The 25,304-nt window shown below is 35.3% G+C and overlaps 1 protein-coding gene across 3 annotated transcripts in view; it reads right to left on the bottom strand.

Annotated features, from left to right (window-relative positions):
- Nucleotides 1–840: 840 nt before the first annotated feature.
- map9 (microtubule associated protein 9) overlaps nt 841–25,304 on the bottom strand; it is a 38,834-nt gene continuing 14,370 nt past the window's right edge. For 2 of the 3 annotated variants that reach the window (XM_002933476.5, XM_004911154.4), the window contains exons 7-14: nt 21,259–21,473; nt 20,199–20,263; nt 13,727–13,898; nt 12,964–13,053; nt 10,041–10,199; nt 4,209–4,354; nt 2,473–2,605; nt 841–1,640 (exon numbers count right to left, since the gene is read on the bottom strand). In XM_002933476.5, the coding sequence (XP_002933522.1) occupies nt 1,521–1,640; nt 2,473–2,605; nt 4,209–4,354; nt 10,041–10,199; nt 12,964–13,053; nt 13,727–13,898; nt 20,199–20,263; nt 21,259–21,473 (1,100 nt within the window). In that variant the 3' untranslated portion in view covers nt 841–1,520. The remainder of the gene's footprint in view (nt 1,641–2,472; nt 2,606–4,208; nt 4,355–10,040; nt 10,200–12,963; nt 13,054–13,726; nt 13,899–20,198; nt 20,264–21,258; nt 21,474–25,304) is intronic. The other variant, XM_012955631.3, reaches the window with a different exon arrangement.

Raw genomic sequence — 25,304 nt, 5'->3', positions numbered from 1 at the left:
CAAAAATTTAAATTGGTAATGAAATAAACTCCCTTAATTGGAGTCTGCAGTACTGCAAACAGAATTCCCTAGATCTTATGAAATCCCAGGGAGACTTCTAGAAAATCCAGCTAGAAGGGCTAAAATGACTGCATTACATTACTTTACAATCAGTGCAACTTTGCAACCTGCATTTAATTTTGTCGCTGATTTTTAAAATGATTTGATTACCTTAATATATCTTGGAAAACCACAATATAAGTGCCTTAAAGATGCTTTTAAAGACACAGCTAAAAGAGTTTAGATACTGCTTTTAACTTCAATAGTGGATTCATTTGAATTTCTGAATTCAGTGAGTGTGTGTTTGAAATTAGCGAAGGTCTCTGTGCTCCAAAATGGAGTCCTGCCCTGATGAATAATACACTGCTTGTGTTTGGCCGCAATGTATTCATGTTGGGTATTTTTCCTTAATATTTCAGCCAAGTGTATCTGCTACGCTGTGGATCATATTCTGTTCTGTGCCTACAGAATTTTAGTGGCATATCAGCACTTAGGGCCAGAAAAAGAGAAGAATGGCGTTTATTTGTGGATATCGGCTTGTGAGCGCCCTGTGGGTTTATTGAAGGGCGGATTCCATTTTAGCCTATAGAACTTCATTTCAAACATATTTATGCCAGTATTAAGGTTTTTACAAACCCTTGGCCATAAAATCCCCACATTTCATGTTTACTCTTTAACTTGCTCATCCCTTAAAGTTGCATCCCTATTAAAACCAAACATGGTCTCTACGTAAGGAATATCAGATACTGTAGCTGTGCTTGGAAAAACAATGCCCTCTGTTCCAAACAAATAAGCACCACATTTACAAAAGTATGTTTAATAATTTGTGGCTCACTTTCATGTTAAAGTCAGAGAAACTTGCTCATATAAAAAAAATCAATAAAACAATTAGTGGTTAATTCTATAAATAAGTGTCACACCAGAAACCATGAAATATGCCTTTCGTTAGAAATAGTTATCACAATTCTGGCAAATTAATAGTGTATGAGAACCTGCAGAAAGCACTTCATGTTGGCCAACTGTTTGCTCTTGTGAAGTTATGGAATACCCGCTGAATATTTATGATGCAAACGTACACATAAAGAAAGGCATAAAGAAAATAAATTGCACAGTATGCTGAAGTGCAGTTAAACCTTTAGAAATATGCTTCAATGCCTTTTTCTGTAGAAATGCAGGTGTTTAGGCTAAGAGGACAAATAAAATGCAGTTTTTAAATAGTACTCAGCTATTTCAAAGAGACAAAATAGTATTCAAGCAGTAGCAAAAGCACAGTTTTTAGGAGATATCTCTGCAAGAAATGCTATAGAGTTATTGCACCCTAAAAGAAAATTTGGGTGACATGATGTTGAATTAATTTAAGATCACATTTTATAAAAGTCTTGCGTGTAACTCCAAAAGGAACAAGCACAACATGCATGATAATTTCATGTTAGGAAAGGCTGATCTAACAATATATGATATAAAAGAGTTCACATTTTTTATCATCTACTTGAGGGAATGGTTTTGCCGGGAGGACTCCAAGGAGGTGGGGGGTCCTCTTCTAATAGAATCCGAAGCCGTCTGTGTTTATTTTCAATCCTTTCTCTTCTTTCCTTTCTCTCCTATGAAATCATCAATATAACATATAACGTTACATAGACTAATGTGGTTCGGAAACAGAAATAGTTAGCAGATGGCCCATGTGCAGAAATGTAAGGGATCCATCTACAGTGGTACCTTCCTACTGTTAGCTGTCTTCCATCCTTCCTCCTGCACCCATGCTACATAGGGAGCCTCCAAGACACAGGGATCATTAACAGTGATTTTTTAGTTTTGGTAATATATTTTTTTTATCATATAGCATCCCCAGGACTGTCCTGCCAAGACTAGACAGAAAGTGGCGCATTGCTATGCTACTACTCTCTACACCTAAACTAATTAGTTGAATTAAATAAAAATTTAATTAAAACATAGAGAATGTGTCCTTAGTGTGGCTCTTAATTAACATATTAACATATATAGGTATTTTGTCCCCCCACCATCAGAAATGCCAGAAAACATTTATGGTGTACCTTATACACAAGGTTTACTTATAAGCTCAGAAATTATTTCAAAGTTTTATATCTTTTTTGGTTGCCCTCTTGTTAGTTGGAATATACCACACATGCTTTTGAGTATACGGAGCTCTGAGAAGCAGCTTTGGGGGCAAAGCCATACACTGTCAAAAGGTTTCTCATGCTTCCAGATTGGTACAATTTACTCTTATTTAAGAACTTTAACTGAAAGATCCAAGGTTTCAATTATCAACCTTAATGTGTTTTTTCTCACTACTCAAGATGTTCTTCTACAAACTCTGTTGTCTGTAATTATAATTCAATTCAGATATTAAAACAAAAGGTGTTAAACAAGAATGTAATGATCTACATTACAACTTATTCTTAAGCAGGTCCTTACCAGCCATTCTTCATACATTTCCAGTGCTTTCTTTTCTTGTTCCAGTTTTTCAGATTGTTTTTGTTCCTCCTTTAGTTTTTCAAACTTTTTTTCTTTTCGTTTTTCTTTCAATACGTGCATCTTTTGATCGTTCCTTGGTAAATATAAAGAGCAATTATGATTTTGCATTGTTAATTGCTTTACTTTGAAATTATTTAAAAAAAAAAGTCCTACACAAGTTTCTACACAAAAGTCATATCAGCCTTGGCACATGGAATGCCATTACGTTACGAGCTGGCAATAACAAGTTTACAACGTTTAATTGGAAAAATTAGTGTACAGTTTATTTAGCCTTAGGTTGCTGTACATAAGCTCAAAGGCACAAGGGCATAGTCTATTTTACAAGTTGCCTTTACAGAGATAGCTGGGAATCCACAAAATTGGATCCAATACAAAACTGGCATTAAATTGGAGTAAGTTTGCCTACACCGACAAATCATACAATGACAAATTCACAAACATCTTAATTCTAAATGTTGAAGTGAAACAATTATACCAATTTAACTCCTCGTTTCTCAATCTGACTTAAGCAAAACAGCATTAATTGCTTAAAAATCTTCAAATCTTTTTTCTAAAAGATTTTTGTAATTCTAGATGTTTTTTTATACTAATAAAAGTGGTGCCTAGCATAGCAGTTTAAAGTAATCTGAAATTCTTTTTTATGATACTGTTACTCTTTTAAAGAACATGTAAAATCTATTTCACTGTGGGTGCCAAAATATTAGGCACCCCCAGTGCTAATATATCCCACAGGCCGGTGCTCCTGTTTTGTCGTTCATTGGCATCTTGTCGTTCGTCTTGTCACCAAATCGTTCTTTAAAAAATCACGGGCGACAAATCTCCCCGTGTGCCAGAGCCCTTAGCAGAAAACTGCACCGGTCTGTGCTACTCTCCCATTTTACTTGCCTTCCTACTGGCGTCACCAGTATAAACCCGGCAATATCTATTCTACTGTGCATGGGCCAAACGCCAAAGGAACAAATATCTGAGGTAAGGAGACAATGCCCTGGAGCACTGGCCCAAGGAAAACCGTAACAATCTATTTCACCCCCTCCCCCCAGTGAAACACACTTTACATGTCTAATTCTAATTCCAATTTCAATTTATTCTAATTTTGTAAATTCCCCCAACATTCTCCATATACACCTAAAGAAGACAGTGATCTTTTAATGACCACTGTGGTTGCAAAAACATTGGTTTATTTTATGCCAGCACATAGCTACATTTGCTAATGCAGAACAATTTATCTTTGCACATGATAAGCTATGCACTATATACAACTGTGGAAGATAAGCATCACTTCTAAATGGATTTTCTTTAGGGCGCATGTTTTCCTCTTTTCCAGCAGTATAAAACTGATAAGACTTCATGTTTATGTGCATTTGTTTTATTCAATTTAAATCAGACTTTTTTTAAACAGTTACATTAGTCCCACACAGTCCAGGAAGCAGGAGCTGCATGTAAATTGAATCCCATATCTGACTGTCTGTATAAAAGTGTGTTTCCCTTTAAAAATCATTTGGGAAACAATATAGTCAACTAAATAATATACAACCCATCCGAAAGACTGGTGACACATTCTAAAACCAAGCCATAGATCCATATCCTAACCTATTTGTGAAGGATAGCAGGAGAGATAGAACAATGGGGTGCATTGCTGAGGTTATTCATTTATAAGAAGACAAAACCAGATATACCATGAATTGACGGCGGCTATATTATTTTTCTTCTTTTCCGAAATTTCTTTCTGTTCTTTATTTTTCTTTTCTTTGTCAGTCTGCTTTTCCGTCAGTGATTTTTCTTTCAACCGAACATCCTTATGTTCCTTCCATTTTTCAAACGCCTAAAGCATAAAGAAACGGATGTTAAATGAATAAAGATAACTGAAATTGCAATAATGCACAAAGGGAGCTATTTGCATTTTTTTTATATAACAGGATATCATAAATTACTGATCGTGATACTATCAAACATAGATGCTATGTTGAGTATTGTGGCTTTTGAAAAATCTCTCTCTGACACTTATTACAGTGTCCTAAAGAACAGATAATATATATACACACTAAGACACTAAGTTTGCCCAGGAGCAATAACCTATAGCAACCAATAAGAGTTAGTGCTTTTTATTGCACAACCCAATTAGACTTATAATCGCCTATAGAACAGATAGCTTTTTTGGTTTAACCCAATTCCATCAGAGAACTTCAGTGCAGCATGCAGAACCATGAATCGGTAACACAAAGGGGTCATTTGCAATCACATGTACAGTGTGAAAAGTGCACTTTAGAGTGCAATTACTATATATATACAAGTACAGGTGTATAAATAAAAACATATATACACATCATTGATATGCTGAGCTTAGCTTTCAGCACAGTGGTAAAATCAGTAAGGGAACTGAGGAATATGCAGAGCAGTACCTCATTGAGAAGCCCTTGCTTATTTGCTGAAACCTGAAGCTGCTGACAGAACGGCAGAAAAGTAAAGAGCACTGAGTGTGTTTACTTTAATTCTTTTGAGAACTTTTCATTACCATCAACACTACTGAGGCAAAAAACAATTGGAGGCAAGGCTTACAGACAAAGGCTGTTTTTTTTTTGTTTTTGAGGTGAAAGATGATTTCTATCATTCTGTCTCGAACAGAAATAAAACATGACTGTATCTAAGAAACAACTTTAAAAGGCTAGTATGCTTACAGTCTTTCAGATGAATAATACACAAATTATTTCCCACTCAAAAACACTTTCAAAGAAAAGATGAAAAGCATAAGCCAACTTTGCCGTCATATTTCTTATTTCAAAATAAACAGAGACTGGCTAATCAGCTGACAGTTAAACATACATCAAAGTAATACTATTGGGACACTGTTACGGAAACAAAGCTTATATATCTCTAACGCGAGAATATGGCTAGTGTCAGTGGTGGTATACAGAATGTGGTGAGCGTACTGACACCACACAATATTAAGGTACCAATGATGCTTGTACCTCATCATAATTAGATCCCTGCATGCAGTTTTTTGGGGTGCATTAAATCGTTAGGCCTAAATAGTTGACACAATCAGCTGAAGGTATGCTCTACTGAGGATATGCCTGTACTTTCACCTGCATTTGTAGGTATAATTCTTATACAACTTATTGCTTAATTTTTATTGTTGAGAACCACGTGTCTCATTATAAGAGAAGCTTAAAGGAAGAGTAACACCAGTAATTAACATATAGGGGCCCATTTATTTAAGTACAACAGGTCCGATTACAAAAAAAATCGTATTTTTTCTAAAGCTTAGAACTTTTGCGAATTTTGTACAATATTTTTGTTAAATTACGCAACTTTTTTTGTACTTTGCGACAATTTGTGCGACAAAATCATATTTGTCGCAACGAGTACAAATTTATACAAATCGTACTTTTAAAAATCCGAAATTTGGACTTTGATTAATCTCCCTCATAATGTACTATTGCTCTGCACTGGTAAAAGTTGTGTGTTTGCTACACAAACCCTACTACAGGGTATATAAATACCCTGCTGTATGGCCATGGGGGCAGCCATTTAACCTGGAAAAAAGGAGAAAAGGCACAGGATACATAGCAGATAACAGATAAAACACTGTTGTATGCTACAGGACTTATCTTTTATCTGCTATCTTACCTGTACTTTTTCTCCTTTTTTCCAGCTTGAATGGCTGCCCCCATGGCTACACAGCAGGGTCTTTATATAAACTATAGTAGTGTTTCTAAAGCCCACATTGTTCCTGAGGTATCTATATAGGTTAACAATTATAGGTATATAGGTTATCCTTGATTCTGCCCTGTCCTTCACTCCTCATATCCAATCACTTATCAAATCATGTCACTTTCACCTAAGAAATATCTCCAAAATACGATCATTTATCACCCATGATGCTGCCAAAATTCTTATTCACTCTCTTATAATATCTCGCCCGGACTACTGTAACTCCCTATTAATTGGCCTTCCCCTCCAAAGACTGTCCCCTCTCCAGTCCATAATGAATACTGCTGCCAGGCACATACACCTCTCCAACCGCTCCTCCTCTGCCATGCCACTCTGCCAATCCCTGCACTGGCTTCCCCTACCATCCAGGATAAAATTCAAACTCCTGACTCTTACATTCAAAGCAGTTCATAGCTCTGCCCCACCCTACATCTCTGAACTTATCTCTAGGTACCATCCAACCCGCTTGTTATGCTCCTCTACTGACCTGCTCCTCAACTCCTCTCTCATTCCCTCCTCACACGCTCGCATTCAAGACTTTGCAAGGGCTGCCCCCCTTCTCTGGAATTCGCTCCCACAAACTATCAGACTTTCTCCCAATCTCTCTGCCTTCAAGAGATCTCTAAAAACACATTTATTTAGAGAGGCTTACCCTAATCTAGTTTAGCAACACCCTGTGCCACACCTCTCACAACTCTGGTCATGCCCATTCCCACACCTTGTGTCTCAACCCTTTCTCCTTGTAGATTGTAAGCTCTTTTGGGCAGGGCCCTCTTCACCTCTTGTATCGGTTATTGATTGCTTTATATGTTACTCTGTATGTCCAATGTATGAAACTCACTTATTGTACAGCGCTGCGGAATATGTTGGCGCTTTATAAATAAATGTTAATAATAAATGTTAATAAAACAGACCAGCTGTACCAGTGCAGGGCAACAGTACATTATATTTTAATTACTTTAAAACACTCCTGTTTTGGAGTTACTGTTCCTTTAACTACAATTGTTCCACAACCTGCTTAATGTGAATTACTCAGTATTCTGCAAATGACTTCAATCTAGTAAGTTTACTTTAAGAGATGAACTTGGTAGTGTGGCAAGGGTGTTGGTTGATAAGAGTTCACTAGAACTATATCTTTGTATTGTGGTTTTTCTCTTGCAGTCCCTTTTAGATTCTGTTACTGTTAAGATATGGTAGATACCTTCCCCCTATTGTGTAAATAGCTTTCTCATGGATCAGTCCTAAATGTGTGAAATACAATATGTGTTTTTCAAAGCCATCATGTGTTCAGAAAGCAGAACAAGGCGACTCAATATGACAGTTCAGTGTATTAGATGACACACAGAGCAATCACAGCAAATAACATTATGCTTCAGATGCTTTTTAGCTAATCAGTTTTGGATTGCCCCCTACTTACATGCCATCAATGCAATCATGTCCTGACAATCTTTTAACTTGAATGGTAAAAAAATAGATATTAGGTCATAGGCTGAAACCTTTGCAATAAAGTATTACGAAACTAATTTTCAAAGCTTTAAATGGAATGCAACTCATTGATGATAATGTTAGGTAACTGCTTGTATTAAGGGGCAGATTTACTAAACCCCATAATTTCTAATTTTTTTTATTTTCAAATTCAACTAAACTCGTTTTCCCGAATGTCAAATATTTACTAAAAAAAGTCGAAAGGAAAGGTCGCTGCAAGAAAAGTCATAAAAAACGTGACTTTTTGGAATTATCGTCATAGAAATTGTCACTGTGACCATTTGAAAAAGATACCCTAAAGTGAAATCTCTAAAGTTACGAGACAAAAGAAAAGGGAAGAGACCTCTGCCATTGACTTCAACATGAACTCGGTAAGTTTAATGCGAATTAAACGCATAGTAAATCTCGGAAAAGTTGCAGCGTTTCTTCTCTGACTTTTTTTACTAAAAATTCGATTCGAGTTAAAAAAAAATCAATAGTTAGTTAATTGGGCTCCTTATTGTAGGACTTTATATATACATATATTTATGTAGGTTATGCCATATGGTAAGAAGCTGAAGCCGCAGCAAGATTGGGATGCAAGCAACAGAAATGCTAAAGAACAAGACCTAAAATATTTTTCTTATTTTCTATGGCTATTAACTCTAAAAAGAATTCTGGAATAAATATTTATAGTTGAACTATTATTTTCGATCCCTATAACCAGGAATAGTTATGTATGTGAGAAGATTTGTTTATCTTTACAACCATGTAAGCAATTAACAACTAGCCTCCAATTTCACCCTAGTTTTACTATTAGAGGATACCAATAACACTGAAATATATCATTACCTACTGTAAGAAGCTTGGTTTTATGGATTTTCAAAAAATACACAAAAAAAACTACAGCAAAAAAGCTAATTTCAGTTTCTGTATTAACAGCCTTGAATGTCCTTTTGACTTAGGGACAGGTTACCTTACATACTAACAATATTAATTTATGACGTCTCATCAACATTTATTCATTACACTTCATCAGCAAATACCAAAAGAATTACTTACTTTTACGCTTCAAATATTTCTGTGAATTATGCGTTAGTATTATTTCTATTCGATAATTACCTCAATGCGATGGAAATAACGCTGTGCAATAATCAGGATTTTTGCGCATGCGATATGAATAGTAACACATGTGAAATGACTTTGATGAATCGGTGAGTTTTATGAATTCTTATGGGAGGGGGGAGCAGGAAAGGGAAGAGAGGAGAGAACTGCAGACTCTGGCCCCAGGAATGAAGGATTTTTCTGAAAGGAAGTCAGATACCCTAAGAACATGTTTACAAAAAAGGAGACAAGAAATCCTGTGTTTCTTCTGATAGAGGACTGCAGCATTACTGTAAGTGCTTATGGCTGTATTTACATAGACCTTTCTGATAAAGCTTACTTAGCTTTTACCTTTCCTTCTCCTTTAACCAACAGACAATTTATATTATGCTAAGTGACCTATTAAATAATCTTACCAAACTGTAATATATATCAGTAAATATTGCCATTTTACATCATTTCCCTTTGCCACCATTTAATGATGGGCTGTGTGCTCACCTGACAGGAAATAATGCAGCTCTAATTGTAACAGGAAGTAGTATGGAAACAAAAGGAAGAACTCTGTCCATTAATTGGTTGATGTAGCCTTGCATGTATGTGTGCCTTGGCTTGTTTGTGTGCACTGTGAATCCTATGATCCCAGGAGGCGGCCCTTCCTAAAATGGCAATTTTCTATTTTGGAGTACCCAATAGCACATACTTCTTAAAAATGATATTTTTATGAAAATTATTCATTTAGATGAAGCAGGGTTTTACATATTTTTATAGAGGCCTATGTTGTTTGGGGTATAGTTTTCCTTTAAATTACATTTCGGAGATTTACAAGTCTTTTTACGGTCTTCCCATTTATTCTTAGATTCTCTCTCAGTTAAGTAGAGCAGCCTGTGACTGTTGACTGTAGGCATGACACTGCATGATTGCAAGGGTTTAGAGAATCATTAATCTCTGGAACTAATTGCAGACTTAAGGCCTAATTAGTGAATTAGACCTTTCAAAAAAATAAAACTAATAGGTCAACTGAAAGGGTGGCCAAAGGAAGGCATATGCAATATTTTATTTTTTTTATCTACTAAATAATGCAAATAAGAGTAAGTGTGCACTAAAATTTGCATAACTATGTTGTTTTTGTTTGTACCAGTCACAATAACTTCTTTTCATGTAGAAAATAAACATCTAAGTTAAAAAGGGAAGCCCAAATTTAAACACATCACACACATTTCAAAATGTACCTGTTTTGATTCGCGTTTTTTTTGTGCAATATCTTGAATTTCTTTCAACTTCTTTTCCTCTTCCTCTTTTAGTTTCATAACATGTTTTCGAATATCCTGTGATTTCTCAGATTTCCATGCCTCAAATGCTGCTTTTGCTTCCTCCTTCTTGGCAATTTCCTGCATGTGAGATATTTGCTTGGTGGTATCATAAAAGGCCATAATCAATTTCAAGTATATACTACTCACATTATGAGTGATCACTAAATGATCATATTTTACTCTCACCAGCTAAGGTAAGGCAGCTCTTCAAGTACTGTTTATCAATCAAGTATAAACTATGAATAGCTAATATTATACATAATATTGCATGATAACATATACAGGAATAAAATCATAGCCAAGGAAACAGTTTTTTCCATGCATTTCCATGTTTTTAAAAGAATGTCTTGGACACATACAACCAGTTAGGGTAAGACTTGGGACAAGAGCTTAATTTCCGCTCTAGATGTTTCTTAAAGCCCAGTCTGAAAGCCAATTAGAGTGAGATTTTAGAGGACCACTTATTTGCTGTCCTAGATATTCAGGGAACTCCAGCCCGAAGGTCAATTGCATGAAAATTTGAGATGACTTTTTTGCTATCGGAAAATATCAGATCACAATTATAACAATATTTCATATTTCTATATTTAGGTTATATGTAAAAAGGGAAACCAGGCAATGTATATCTGTAAATGAAACAATATACTGAAAAATGTCTGAAAACGTGCTCATATACAGGATAATGACTTAGTAAGTATTAGTTTGGTAATTGGCCACCCCATAGGCACTGACACCAAAGATATTACTCTCTTACGAAGGAAAAAACTATACAGCTCATTTGAAATAAAAAAACACCATAGGGTAAATAAATCTACTCTTTATCATTTGGCCACTTAAATAGGATTGTAGGTTTAATTAACTATTATTGGGCTGCAAGACTTGCCCAACTAACTACTCCCAGAACTCCTTGGATGGGTCCTCCCTTTAATGTGCTTCACCTAACAATATTTTAAAACACAATATTAAAAATCCCATTATAACATTTATACCTATGGTCAACCACAAAATCTAACACCCATAAACACCCAAACCAAAACAACTATATTTAAACCCAGACTCTAAAAGGAAGGCCTCCAATCTCCTGAAATGCAAAGGTGGATCTCCCACAACTTTAACACTATTTATGGCCTTTTAACTCCTCAAGGTCTGTAAACCTTAGTATTTTTACAGGGAGCCTATAAAATGTCAAAAGAATAGCATATACACACAACTACTGGTGGAACCCTTGAAGACCCATTGCTCATTTACCATCCTCTTGGTCTTAAGATTAGACCACACTACAGAAAATTTCCCCAAAAGAGTCAAACTACTACTTCATTGGTATATTACTCCATCAAAAAAAAAAACCATCATCCCATCATCAATTTCAACATGATTTTGTTGTTCTAGTAAAGAAGATCAAAGTAAATTTTGCTGGTAATGTGCAATAGTAAATGTTTTCTGAGAAGAGGTCTTCTATTTCACAAATTTTTTGCAGACTTGCTAATGTATTAGCGAAGCGAAATGGGACAGATTTGCTCATACTGTAACCTGGGATACCCTATGTCAAAAATAATACATATGAATTCTTAGCAGCTGCACACTGGGTTGTAGCCCTGAATTGGTTTCATCTCTATCAAAAAACAATATTTTTTCAAAATTCAACTATATACAAAGTATATATGATGGCATTATTTCATAATAAACTAAAAAAACATAATGAAGGATCATAAAGTTTCTGAATAAATAGATATACCAGAGGACCAGCAATGACTGCCAGGTATATCTAACATGCTCATAGAACCTACTTCCACAAAATAAAATATATAAAAATTGTGGCATCAATTTTACTTTATCTTTAACATACTGATTACATTTAAATTCCAAAAAGTTTAAAATACATGCAAAGATGTCTAACATGCAAAAGCTAATTTAATTTCTGTAAATAACTAATGGATTATCATCATTTGTTTGTTATTTATAATGATTAACAAAAAAAATCAAAGCTGTGACACAAAAAAAGTTTATACAGCATGTTAGGCTGGAAAGAAGACCTAACAAAATGCCCAGCAAAATTTTCCTTATTCACACACCTTCTTTCAAATATAAAAAAATATTTTGCATTTATAGCAGATTTTAAAAAAACAAAAAAACAAAACCAAATTAAAAAACTACACAACTCCTAAAAAAAAAGATATAACTGAGAAGTTCTTGTCAGACTTGCTAATTAGTTAGTGGCAGTAAAATATGGAACTGTCAGGCGCTAGAAGAGTTTACAGGGGAAAAAAATGTTGTTATAGAAGATAGATTAACCCCATATGTAATAAAAGCATTTACCCAGGTGCATAGCATAGGTGCATACCCATAGCATCCAATAAGAACTTTGCTTTGAAACAAGTGGCCAGTAAATGTTACCTGCTAATTAGTTGCTATGGGTTACTGCACCTGGGCAAACTTAGTTAGACTTGAGTGTCTGGGGCCCACTGGGGCAGCCACCTTGGGGGTCCCCACCCCAGTTTTGAATTTGTCAGCAAGGTTGAAGGGCCTACATTCCTGGCCTGGTTTGGCAGGGCCCACAAGGTGTCCTGTAGGTGCAATCCAACAGTGCCTTTAATTACATAACTCTTTTATTAAGTACAGAATGAAAAATGTCTCATAAATACACGTAGTCATAATTTTACATTTGACAATAATAAAGAATCTGACAGAGATACAAAAATTCATAATCTAGACTCCAGTAACTTTCTGCAACTTTTACTTGGATTGTAGTTTCACTAAATGACTGTAGTACAGTAACAAGACAGCATATGCTACACTGCAATCCACTGGCAAAAAAAGCTGAAACAACATACAATGACCTTACCTTTTGGTGCTTTTCCCTTTCTACTTCTACTTCAGACTTCTTCATTTTATGAAGCTCATGAAGAAACGTTTTTTTCTTTTGTAGCCAATTCTGAAATAAACACAGATATTATTGAACAAATGTTTTTATATTTTATTATGGCATATTTTGAGAGTCAACTCTTTCTATACAGGGCCATATGTAACTCCTGCATTGATCAGTATTTGAATGTTTAATGTATGCACCCCTTCTGTTGAACAACACCATAGAATATGCTATCTCTTTAAAAATATTTTACACTATTAATGAATACTGTTTGCAAAACTGCCATAGAGCCAGCACCTGCCAGCACTTCTGGTACAGGGTATCCAGCATTCTTTTAAAAGTACTGTGATCATAAGGGACGGTCTGTGTAAAGACCAGAGTCTGGTCCTAGCTTCAGGGCAGGGTGCAACAAGTGAAAAACATTTCGGCTTGTGCATGTTTTATGCAATATGCACAATGCCTCTCACATATGAATGATACCCCCATATCTTTAGTGTGTAAGCTGTCATCAAGTTTTTGTCTGAATTTTCTTGCTAAATCAATCCAGTAACATTTCTATTTATTTAAAAACATATATTTTTAGGTTTTTTGCTACAAACATAATGAACAAAGATTTAATAACTAAGAAATCAAAATAAATCACCAGATTAAAATTAATCCAATGCTGGAATATACTTTACAAAACGTCCATTTTTCATGCAGGAATACACACAAATAAAAAGACATTGATGGCGCTTACCTGATAAACAGTAGCTCGTAATGCATCTGCAGCTTCAATGTCACCTCCACCTTCCTTAACTGACTTATCCAACACAGTAAGGGTTCCTAGGTAGCGGGAGTTAGCAGATTTTGGGGACTTGGATGCATTAAACTTTGTAGAGTTCATAAGAGTTTGAAGAGAATTTAATGACCTGTTGCAAATTTACAAAAGCAATAAGAAAAAGTATCTTTGTTTGGTATAATAATCTACCTCCTAAAGGAAACTTATCCCAAATGCCATATTTGAAATACTGAATTAACTGCACTAGCAGTTAGTAGTAGTAATGATCCAGCTCTTTACACTTATCACAGGAACCCCTAATCTTGGATTATTTTAGAAGTGTCAGTGACGCTCACATGCTCAGTGGGCTCTGGGCATCTGTTGAGAAACTAATCTTAGGGGTCCTCACAAATTATCAAGCAGAAAATTAAGTTGGTCTGTCAAAGAAGCTGATGTACAGGGCTATTAAATTCTGTTGCTAATTACACTGGTTTTAGAGATGCCATTTACTAATAATTTGTAGTTATATTTACTAATCAGGATTATATTGTGACATTTATATTCCATATACACAGTATATTTTAAGTTGGTCCCTAAGCTCAGTAAGTGACAGCAGCACAGAGCATGTGCAGTGAATCAGCAGAAAAGAAGGTGGGGCATCTTTGGAGACACAGGTCCCTGCTAAAGGGCTGGGGTTGCTTTGGGCTGGTACAGAAGCCCAAACATTATGTGCAGCATTTCTAGCCTAGTTCTTTAGTATGCTTTAGTTCATTAATTAGTTGATGTGAATATAAAGTACTGAGACAAAATTGCCTGCGGAGTGGGTGACTTGCAGACTGAGTGGAGAATGAGGTATTCAAATGACAGGCAAAACATGTGGGGGCACCACTACTTGCCCTGACTGATAGAATGTCGACTTGTTATTATGCTCACATGAACTGATAATCGTCCCTGAATCCTTTATGAGTATTCAAATGCACCTCAGCAATCAAAGTGAATAATAATCCTTGGATTTATTAAGATTATATAAGTGTACTGGAGCAAAGCTTATTTGGTCAATCTAATAAGACTGCAGTAGTGTGTACTGATTTATATTTCTCCATTGACTAACATTGTGCTGTATATCAGACAGCATTTTTTTCAATAACCTGACAGGTTTTGCCTACGTGTTTTTAAGCAGCAGGGAGGTTTTTAACCATTTGGTGGATGTAATTATTATATTAGTTTTAACATTCATATATTGTAGCTATTTACTTCCTGAAAAGCAGGAATAAAAGATTTTAGCTATACAAAAAAATTAAAAATCATGGCATTTATAAAAGGGCTATAAAATAATATATTTATGATGCTTTTAATCCACAATCTGTTGTAAATAACCCAGTGAAGAGTTCTAGAAGCAACCCTCAGACATACAAGGCAACACAATTAAATGTTAATATTTAATGTTATGAGAGAAAAGTGACTACTTTCATACATATTTATGTAAAATCACTTTTAATAATAATAGACTATGGCATGGTAGAAGGTAAATTATTTCTACACTTTATATTACATAGTAAATAATATAAGAGAAAAAAAGAGATAGGGAAAAATATTCTTAAAGTCATTTTTCATCAAGATAACATCTGACTATTTTTAAGTAATACAAAAGGAAATAAATGTTCAGAATTATGCCCCACATAATATATAGTTGGTAATAAATCAACACTGCTCAGATTCACTGAGAACTAGGAATGCATATGATTACATTTAACTCATCCAATAGTTGGTCTGTTTTATAACCCTAGTGTTATTCACTTTAGGAAAAGTGGCTTAATGTTTAACAAATTAACAACTATCGACATACTGTGTGCAAGATATATATATATATATATATATATATATATATATATAGTCTTGCAAAGAATCGGCACTCACCAGTATCGGGCACAGGCTGGGTGCTGACAAAAATAATACATCAAACTCAACAGTAGAAAGCACTCACAGCTACAGCATCAATCAGGTCAGTGATTTATTTCAGCATACCATCTACGCGTTTCGATCACCACAGGATCGTCATCAGGATGATAGACAGGAAGTGAAGTGTCAGGTTAAAAACCCGAGTTTTTAACCTGACACTTCACTTCCTGTCTATCATCCTGATGACGATCCTGTGGTGATCGAAACGCGTAGATGGTATGCTGAAATAAATCACTGACCTGATTGATGCTGTAGCTGTGAGTGCTTTCTACTGTTGAGTTTGATATATATATATATATATATAAGGACAGAAATGTTTATCTAATAAATAAGTATATTTTGTTGTTAAAATTCCTGGTGTGCATCAGCATTTTGTATTACAATTCTGAACTGCACCCAGGTTGTAGCCTAGATGAGTGCATGCCTAAGCCTTTAAATACATGTACACAGTATATATATATATATATATATATATATATATATATAGAAGTATATATAATTCTATTTAAAGTATATATACTTATATATATACTTCTATTTAAATCGTTACAGCTCGTGTCACGAAAAAAACACCCTACTGTGTCATTCATTTAAATTATGTAACTGTTGCTGAATAATTCATTGGTATCTATTAACTACTAAGATAGTAAAGAGGAAGAGGACAACCAGTAACAAGCAGGACAGACAGAACAATAAATATAAACAGAATATAAACATTCTGGTCAAAACTGGCTTGATGGTAATCGATCATTAAAAAATCTATTTTTTGCCATTTAAAAGGATTTATATATCACTAAATTCCGTATTATTGCACAGCAAAAGGGTATTGGTCAAAAAATTAAAGAGCTGTTTATTTCAACAACATATCATGTGGCACGGCCTGGCTTGTTTTTTTGGATCCTTCTGGATTCTGGAGAATAGATTCCATACCCCCCAATAAAACTCACCCAAAAAAGAATCCACTAAGAAAACACTTTTTTTCTAGCATACAGGGGCTTCTTTGTAAATTTAAGGGGCAGATTTATCAAAGTGGGGACCACAGAAATAAATAGAGAGTAAAGGAATTACACTGTGGCGAGCTCAAATTTCACAATTTGCCCCATGGAAACAGATTTACTAAAACTATAATGTCTGCTTATTTATTTAAAAATTTGAATCTAAAATACATGATCAAACAAAACCATGAAAAAAACTTGAATGTACTAAATTAGTATTCTAATTATCATTTTCAGTGGGTCTGCAAACTCTCCAGAAAATTTTAAGTTCCTTTTGACTGTCATGTGAATGTGTAAGCTTTTAGATGCCAAAGTTTTACATTTGAGTCTTTTGAATTTTTTTCACTTAAAGAGATACTGGTATCTATAGGCTTCATAGGCGAGTAAGCGGGGGGAGGAGAGGAACTTGTCAGAGCAGAAGGATGTGTCAGGGCGGGAGGCTGGGTAAGTTTGCTACTCTGTCCCAGGCCCCTCTGAAGATTTTTTTGCAGGGGGGCCTGGGGCAGAATGGTTACGCCACTGAAAAATATCAAATAAACAAGATTTTGGCATAATGCAAAGCTTGACTTACTAATAGTGTCCACCAAATGGCACCTGCCTGCTTGCTGTGATTGAGCAATTTCAAAAATATAAAAAGATTTATACGATTTATACAGTGTTATTGAAGTTTATTTTGCTCAACTAACATTATAGAAGTAAATTTGGGATTAACACATTAAAACTCCTATGAGATTTTTAGAAGTGTAATTATCCGTGGGTGAAAGCTAGAGTTCACTATTTGATACAATTCTTTCCAGTTTGCAATTTACTTTCCAGTTTGCAATTTCAGCAATCTGATTGCCAGGGCCCAAATTACCCTAGCAACCATGCACTTATTATAATGAAAGACTGGAATACAAATAGGCATGGGCCTGAACAGAAAGATTAGTAATAAAAAGTATCAGTAACAATAAATATGTAGCCTTACAGAGCATTTGTTTATTAGATGGGGTCAGTGACCCTTATTTGAAAGCTGGAAATATTCAGAAGAAAAAATAAAGGGTATCCTAAAATGCATTTACAAATTGTCAGATTTTTTTTCGATTCAGATTTTTTTGTGCAAAAAAAAAGTCTAATTTTTTGAGATTTACTATGTGTCAAAAGGACATAAAATTCAAATCTGAAAATTTGCAAGCTAAAGCCTGCCGAGACCATGTAGAAGTCAATGGCAGATGTCCTTTCCCTATCTGTCATTGACTTCCCATCAAGTTTTAACTATTGAATTGTCGGATTTGGATTTTTAGCTATTTGCACGCATATTCAATCATGAAAAAGTTGCAACTTTATTTTTCTGCAACTTTTAGTGCTAAAAATCTAAATCAGAAAAAAAATCTGACAGTTAGTAAATGGCCCGCCTAGTGTTTCTATAATTATTGAAATAGTCATAGGTATTTAAATAGCTACCTTTTCAGCTTATTCAGCTCTTCAGCATTAAGGAATTCAATATGTTGTAATTGATACTTATTGACAAGAACTGCTGGATTTTTATTACTGTACAAAGGCTGCTACAAATTACAAACAGTGCCAAGAGTATTTGTGCTTTGTACTTGATACATAATTTTAAGCAAAAAGTGTCACTAAAGCATTCAAGCAGCAAATACCGGCATAATAGCTAGCTCTCAGGTTTTTATAGAAGTCTGGCAGTGGCACATTAAGCTCTATTAGTTCCTTCTTATTACTTAGGGTAAGTAAAATACATTTTTCATAGGGTTAAACCAGTTATGGATGCTGGAGAGGCATAGCAGGATCCGTGTCATGATATGTCATGCAATGTTTCAGCAGAAATTTCTGAATAAATAATAAACTCCATTTTACTAAAAGCTGCCAAACCTTTTTCATACATGAGAAAGCCTCTAACAAGGTTCTTTTTCCCTGAAACCCAGCATGAGTTCTGCCCCCACCCACCTCTTTGTTTGTGGCCTTGGCCCAGTTTTTTTTTTTAGTTCCAAACTGGGTGCTCAAGCGAGGAGTTTATAGTGATGTTTTGCTATAGCCCTGACTACTGAGATATAGTAGTTAAACTGCTGGTTTTTATTCACTATTGGAATAAGCTTCTAAAGCTCAGAAAACATAGTGGTTCAAGCAAAATAAAATGTCGACCAGTACATAAGATCCTGTGCATGGCAGCAGTTAGAAAATAAAATTCCACTGGATCCTTATTGTTTAAAATGACTGATGGGCTTTAGAATGGGAGAGCGTTTGAACAGAAACATGTATAAAATTATAATAAAAGGGGCAGAATAAAAAGGCAAATCATTAAGAAACACACAAATCTTTATAAAATTGAATATAAAATGTACTCTAAAATGTAATTTGGTCACATTGCTTTTGATGATTTTTTTAATTAACTTCCACTTAAAGTAACAGTCTATGCTTTCTACAAGTAAAACACCTGCAATATGATTGGTGTCTGATTAGATAAAAGAATATAAGGCTAATGCCACACAATCGTATTCTTAGCAAGCCTGAAAAACACTTGCCGAGAACACGCTTCCCCTACCTTGTGCTTGCACCCGAATAAATGAAATACGCTCGGGTGCAGGCACATGTAGCCAATATCCGCCAAAAAACACGAGACTTCGTATCTTCGGTGGATATCGGCTACATGTGCCTGCACCCGAGCATAATTCATTCATTGGAGTGAAAATACCCATCTATTGGCTATCATAATCATGCTGTTATTAATTGTCAATCAAAACCTCTTGCATCGACATTTTTGATAACTGCTTGACCTGAGATGGCACTGGCAGATTTAGTGTGGTCACCATGAGTTTATGGTGGTTTTTTTTCCACCTGCCTGCAAGCTACATTGCCTGCTAATTTATTTCATAAACACAGCAAGATTTTAGGGCATTACAGTTTCTCTGTCAAGAGACAGATGGGATAACTCAGATGGGAGATGATTGACTCAGATATACTTAATTTAGGAGATCTGCTCCAAAGAGCAGTTCATTAACCGATACCTAAATGGTAAGAATGCATAGGTGGCCCCTAATTTCCATGTTCTAAATTAGAAGACAAATGTAAATGTCATAATATAGATTGAAAAGATCTTAAAATGCTTCTAATAGTCCAATGTTACATTTTACTGTATAAAAAAAGAACAACTCCATAAGGAATTCAGTGCAAAGACAAATATATAGAAGCAAAACTCTTTGGTTTGTGTGAATATAAAAAAACATATAGAATATAGAGAAATGTATAAATGAAATTAATCAATAAAAAATGTCTTTGGTTTACTATTTGGGACATTTTCACAATGAAACAGTTGTTTAAACATGCTCCACAAAGCCCCAGATATCAGCATGTAAGTCAAGATCAGAAGCACTGAACTTAGTCATCAAGCTTTAATTTGTAAAAAAATTAGGGATTCCTAACAGCATCCCTTAAAATTAGACTGCTAAAGAAATTGCTATATGAATGAGCCGAAGTTAATTTGTTTAGAGAGTATCCATTACCTGCTTGATGGGCATCTAACTTTCTCTAAATGTTCTTCCTTTTTGCTTTCATTAATTTTGCTCTGCTAAAACAGAAAACATTAAACTTAAAAGTAATTTATCCGGTGTCAGACAGTAAAAATAACACTGATTTATCTATCTGAAAATTGATTTTGTTGTCCTTGTATTACAGACCAACATTGTAATAAGAATTTTAACTGCTAGCAAAATTCATATAGAAAGGAATAGTGAACTATAAATAAATGAAGCTGCAGTATGGTATTTCTGAATACAACTCCGATTTCACCAAAAGCGCCCCAATCCTTCAGTGGTCTATTTTCCTTGTCCTTGAGCAGTTCTGGACTGCAGCAGTGCACTTTCCGTACATTTATCACATATGATAATGCTCCTGCAACAAGTCACATTCAGTTATATATTCATGAAGTTTTTTCCCCTGTTTTGCCTTACTCAGGTTCTAGGTTAAAGGAGAAGGAAAGGTAAAAACTAAGTAAGCTTTGGCAGAAAGGTCTATGTAAATACAACCATCAGCACTCACCAAAAAGCTGCACTGAGTCCTCTATCAAAAGAAACACAGGATTTCTTGTCTTCTTTTGTGTAAACATGTTCTTTGGTATCAGACTTCCTCTCTCAGAAAATCTTTTCTTCCTGGGGACCAAGTCTGTCCTCTCTCCCTTCTCCCCCCTCCCATAAGAATTTATAAGAATTTACTCCCCCTCCCATCAGAATGTGTGATCTGAGTTACCAGCCCCTAGAGCTGCAGCAGGGAAGCTATGGAGACCAAGCTAAAATGGTAGCTGCTATTTTAAACAAACGGAGGGAACGTCTAGGGCTCTTTACTCAGGTATGGTAAAGCTTTCTGCAGAATAAATATAGCATTCTAGCTTGAACTAATGTGGCTAATCTATTGGCAGAAAATGCCAAACTGACTTTCCTTCTCCTTTAAGCACAAGACTATTTAATATAATGATGATTATATAATGATGTATTTCAGAAAAAAACAATATCATAATGTGAGAGCAAAAATGTTATGCTGAAAATATGCTAGTAGGTTGACTTTTACCTTGGTTTGTTGGTGTTTGTGTTCCGGTAAGATTTCTTTTGAATGTAACATGGGCTCATTTTTTAAGTCTACTTCATTTGTATACTGTAGATGATTGTTGTTCTCTTCTTGTAGGGACTTTTCATTTACAGAAGCCAGCATCATATCCAGAACTGAGGGAGATTTTCTTCCACTGTTGTGGTTGTGCAAAGAAGCATTTCCTCCTACTGGGAGAGCTAAAGGATAAACAGCAAAAATAAAAACCACAAAAAAGTCAGATGATATAGTAGCCTATTTATTCGATATATTATTATTATTATTATTCAGCCTCATTGAAGCAATTATGGAGCAAAGTGCTTGAACAATCTGTTACCCTTTAAAGAAATGTAAATTACTGTTACCCTATTTTAGATTTAACTTTTGGCTGTTTCTTGCATGAGGTGAGGCAAGGCATAAAGGGACATGAAAAGACCCACATGTTCATTAGTGAATGTATAGAACCGCACCAATTTGCAATGAACACATTTACAAACACCAATACCATGTGACTGCTATATGTGTGTAATAGCGTAAAATTAATCGATAGTTGCTGGGAAGTGCACCACTTTTTTTTTTTTAAATTTCAGGTACTGGTTGAACAATACACAATACACCAATCTTACCGGCATTTCTATGCAGTGCCTGTACCTAGCCCAAGCCTGCACAAGGAACACCTGTTTGAAAAAAGAGAAGGGAAAAAAAGAGAGGCACATGCTTGGGGCAGCTCTATCTATCAACTGGCAATCAGTTGTGACTAAAGCATTCCTTGTCTTTATGACTGCATGTTACTAAAAATGCACAACATAATTAATAATTCAATTAATAGTGTATGTTGGTAATGACAGAGAAATTTATTATACAGTATTAGTATACAGTACTGTTATTACAATATCATTAATATACTGTATAGTTATTCACTTTTAGGTTTTATAAAGTTCAAAGAGATATATCAGAGTCATACTGGCACTTAAAATATATAAAAAAGAAAGTGATACTGGCACTCAAAATACACTTTGAAAACAAAATTACCAAGAACATGGTTAAAACTCATCTTAGCAAAGAGGAAAAAAATTCCCCATGTATCAGTGAAGTAAAGGAAATGCCTAAGGCTTATGTAAATAAGGAAACAAATGCATATATAGAAAAAAACATTTTGGTGTTCAAATGTGACCTTTTCAAAGCATGTCCTGTCCTGATGCCCCCTGGTATGTATGGCCTTTAACTGAGGGTGAGACCACCCCCAACTGTATTTATTAAATGTACTTTTATTTTGTTCGGAAATTCATACATCCTGTTATCCTTAGCAGGTAAACAACTATTTTACATGCCGAGCGTTGGATGGCTTTGGAATTTGGCTTGAAGAATAGAACTTGTATAGATGATGGTTAGATGACTTAGAAAATGAACAGAGCAATTTAAATCAAAGATTCAGTCTTTTTAAAAATGACCTTAAGATGGAAAACAGACTTTCATCTAAAGCAGTCAAGCTATTCAGTCAGAAAAATGAATACATTCAAGGCACTATTTTCTGGTACAATTTTAAGAAGCAAATTACACACAGCAGGCAAAGGAAGTTCAGCACTACAATGCTTGCCAATCACTGAACCTTCTGCGTAATATCAAAAATGCACTTGCTCTGTTACAGACTTTGGTATGTTCAAATAGAAAAGTACATAGAGAGAGGGAAAGGAGTAGCAGGGAGGGAAAGACAGTACAGGTATGTGACCTGTTATCCAGGGGTTTTCCGGATAAGGGATCTTTCTGTAATTTGGATCTCCATAGCTTAAATCTACTAAAAAGTAATTTAAAGATTAAATAAACCCAATAGGATTGTTTTGCCTTCAATAAGTGTTACATTTTTCTTAGTTGGGATCAAGTACAGGAGACTGTTTAATTATTACAGAGAAAAAGGAAATCATTTTTAAAAAATAGAATGATTTGCTTATAATGGAGTCTACGGTTGATGGCCTTCCCGTATTTTGCAGCTTTCTGGATAACAGCTTTCCGGATAACGGGTCCCATACCTTTATTAATAACTGAGAAAGAGAGAAAGGAGTAGCAGGGAGGGAAAGACAGTACTGTTATCCACAAAACCTGTGCTACAAATATGCGGGTAAATGAGAAAATTGCCAAATGAATGGGGTGCTCGCACAAATGTCATCAGTTAAGAGAACTTTTTTTTTTAATGTATGTTTTCAATTAATAAACCATTTGTTCAACATCTGTCCAGTTTCAATATAAATTGTGTGGCTGTTAGGGTCCCATTGACTGTAGCAACTCCTTATATCATTCTGGCGAGATAGGCAGAAAAGGTAGGCAAATAATAAAAAAGTAGAATAAGCTGAATTACAAACAGTCATAGAGGAATATATACTTTATACTAAAAATTAAATCTAAGATGCACTGTACCTTTAACAGAAGTGAAATACATACAGATGCAAGTAGTAAAATGGATACAGCATTGAGCATACACTAATGCCGTTATTACATGCTCCTAGCATTTATTATTAGCGGAGAGCACCAAACACCTATCCAGCTTGCTTTAATGAAAAGGGCAGCCGTATGCACATTAACACTAGATAACCTTGGAATTAAATTACATGTGACAGTAGTTCCACAAGCAGATTGCATCAATAGCAAATACTGATTTGTACCAAATAATTTGGAGGCAAATGCCTTTTTTAACACAGCTTGCTGGAATGGAAGTGTTAGCATGCTAAAAAAGATTATGGGGGGGGGAAGCATCATTGCATTTTGCAAGCAGTTTGCCAAATGGACACTACTCTTGTGTCCATATTGGTCTGGCTCTGCTATTTACTACTTTTTCATTTCCCTACAGGTTTTACATTTTTATGTTTAGGGCAGAATATATTTTTTTTGTGTTTTTACACCAAAAGAAAAATGGCACAATGATTAGTAAATTGTGTGAAACATGCTGGAGGTCATTTAAAACCCTTTGGGGTGCACTTGCAAGAGCACTAAGGGGCACAAGTGTATGCCTTAGACATTATGCTTTGCACTGATTGCTGGATGAAAACAAAGTCAGGATGAGCAGCTTCAGCTCTGTCCTTACTACCTGCTTTTGGGAAGACAGTAAGGACAGGACCCCAGTGTGGACTGTGTATCCTGACACTCCTACCTTGTGACTCAGAATGACATGCAAGGTAGGGGTGCATGACTACATGCCTCTCTAGACCACCCCTTTTGAATCTAGCATGGATTAATGCAGACGGTGCTAGATTTAAGAAGCAATCCACATGTCTATGCATTCAGAAATGGAGTGCAGCCTATTGGAGTGGCTATTTGCACAATTCATAGGGAGAAAAGTGAAAAAAATGCCAGATTGTGGACTTTTTTGCACTTTGCACACTGCCTGCTGCATTGTAAATAACCCCTCTTTTCTTTTGAGGAACCACATAATAGTAGAAAATCACCTGCAATAAATGTATTCAAATATTAAGTGGTGCTCTTGCGCCATGGATATCTGCTTATGCATTAAAATTTAACAACAGGAGCGCCACTCATGAATATGATGGAATAGTATATACGCTTTTCAACATTTGTTCAAGGAATAGAGCTTGTCTTGACTTCTTAGTAGGACCAGGAAGTTGAGTTTAATTTTTTGCCCTGTTTAGTGCAAGAAGTAACAAAAACCTTTGACAGTGGCTATGTATCTCCTATTCAGCACAAGCCCCATTAATTTAACCAATGCAGTGTTGCAGTGAAGAAGGGGGTATACTTTTCATTGAAGGGATTTAGCCGATTTCATTACAAGCCAATGGCTCAATAAAATTGGTTAAATGTCATTCCTGGCATTACACAAGATGTTCATTTGTCAAAGACAGGAAACAAAAAATTATATGTTTTTGGGATGTTAGCAACTATAATATCAGTTATAACAGCTGCCTTTAATAAACTCAGGGATTATGCTTAGCAGGGCTAAAGATAAGAAATGTAGCAAATTAGAGTTGGTGACACCCCCTCCCAGAGCTGCTCTATGGCAGGACTGTCAAACTGAAGGCCCATGG

Source organism: Xenopus tropicalis, chromosome 1, assembly GCF_000004195.4.
Source record: "Xenopus tropicalis strain Nigerian chromosome 1, UCB_Xtro_10.0, whole genome shotgun sequence".
Taxonomy (NCBI): domain Eukaryota; kingdom Metazoa; phylum Chordata; class Amphibia; order Anura; family Pipidae; genus Xenopus; species Xenopus tropicalis.
The sequence above is the reverse complement of the archived record's forward strand: the minus strand, read 5'-3'. Positions and strand labels throughout refer to the sequence as shown.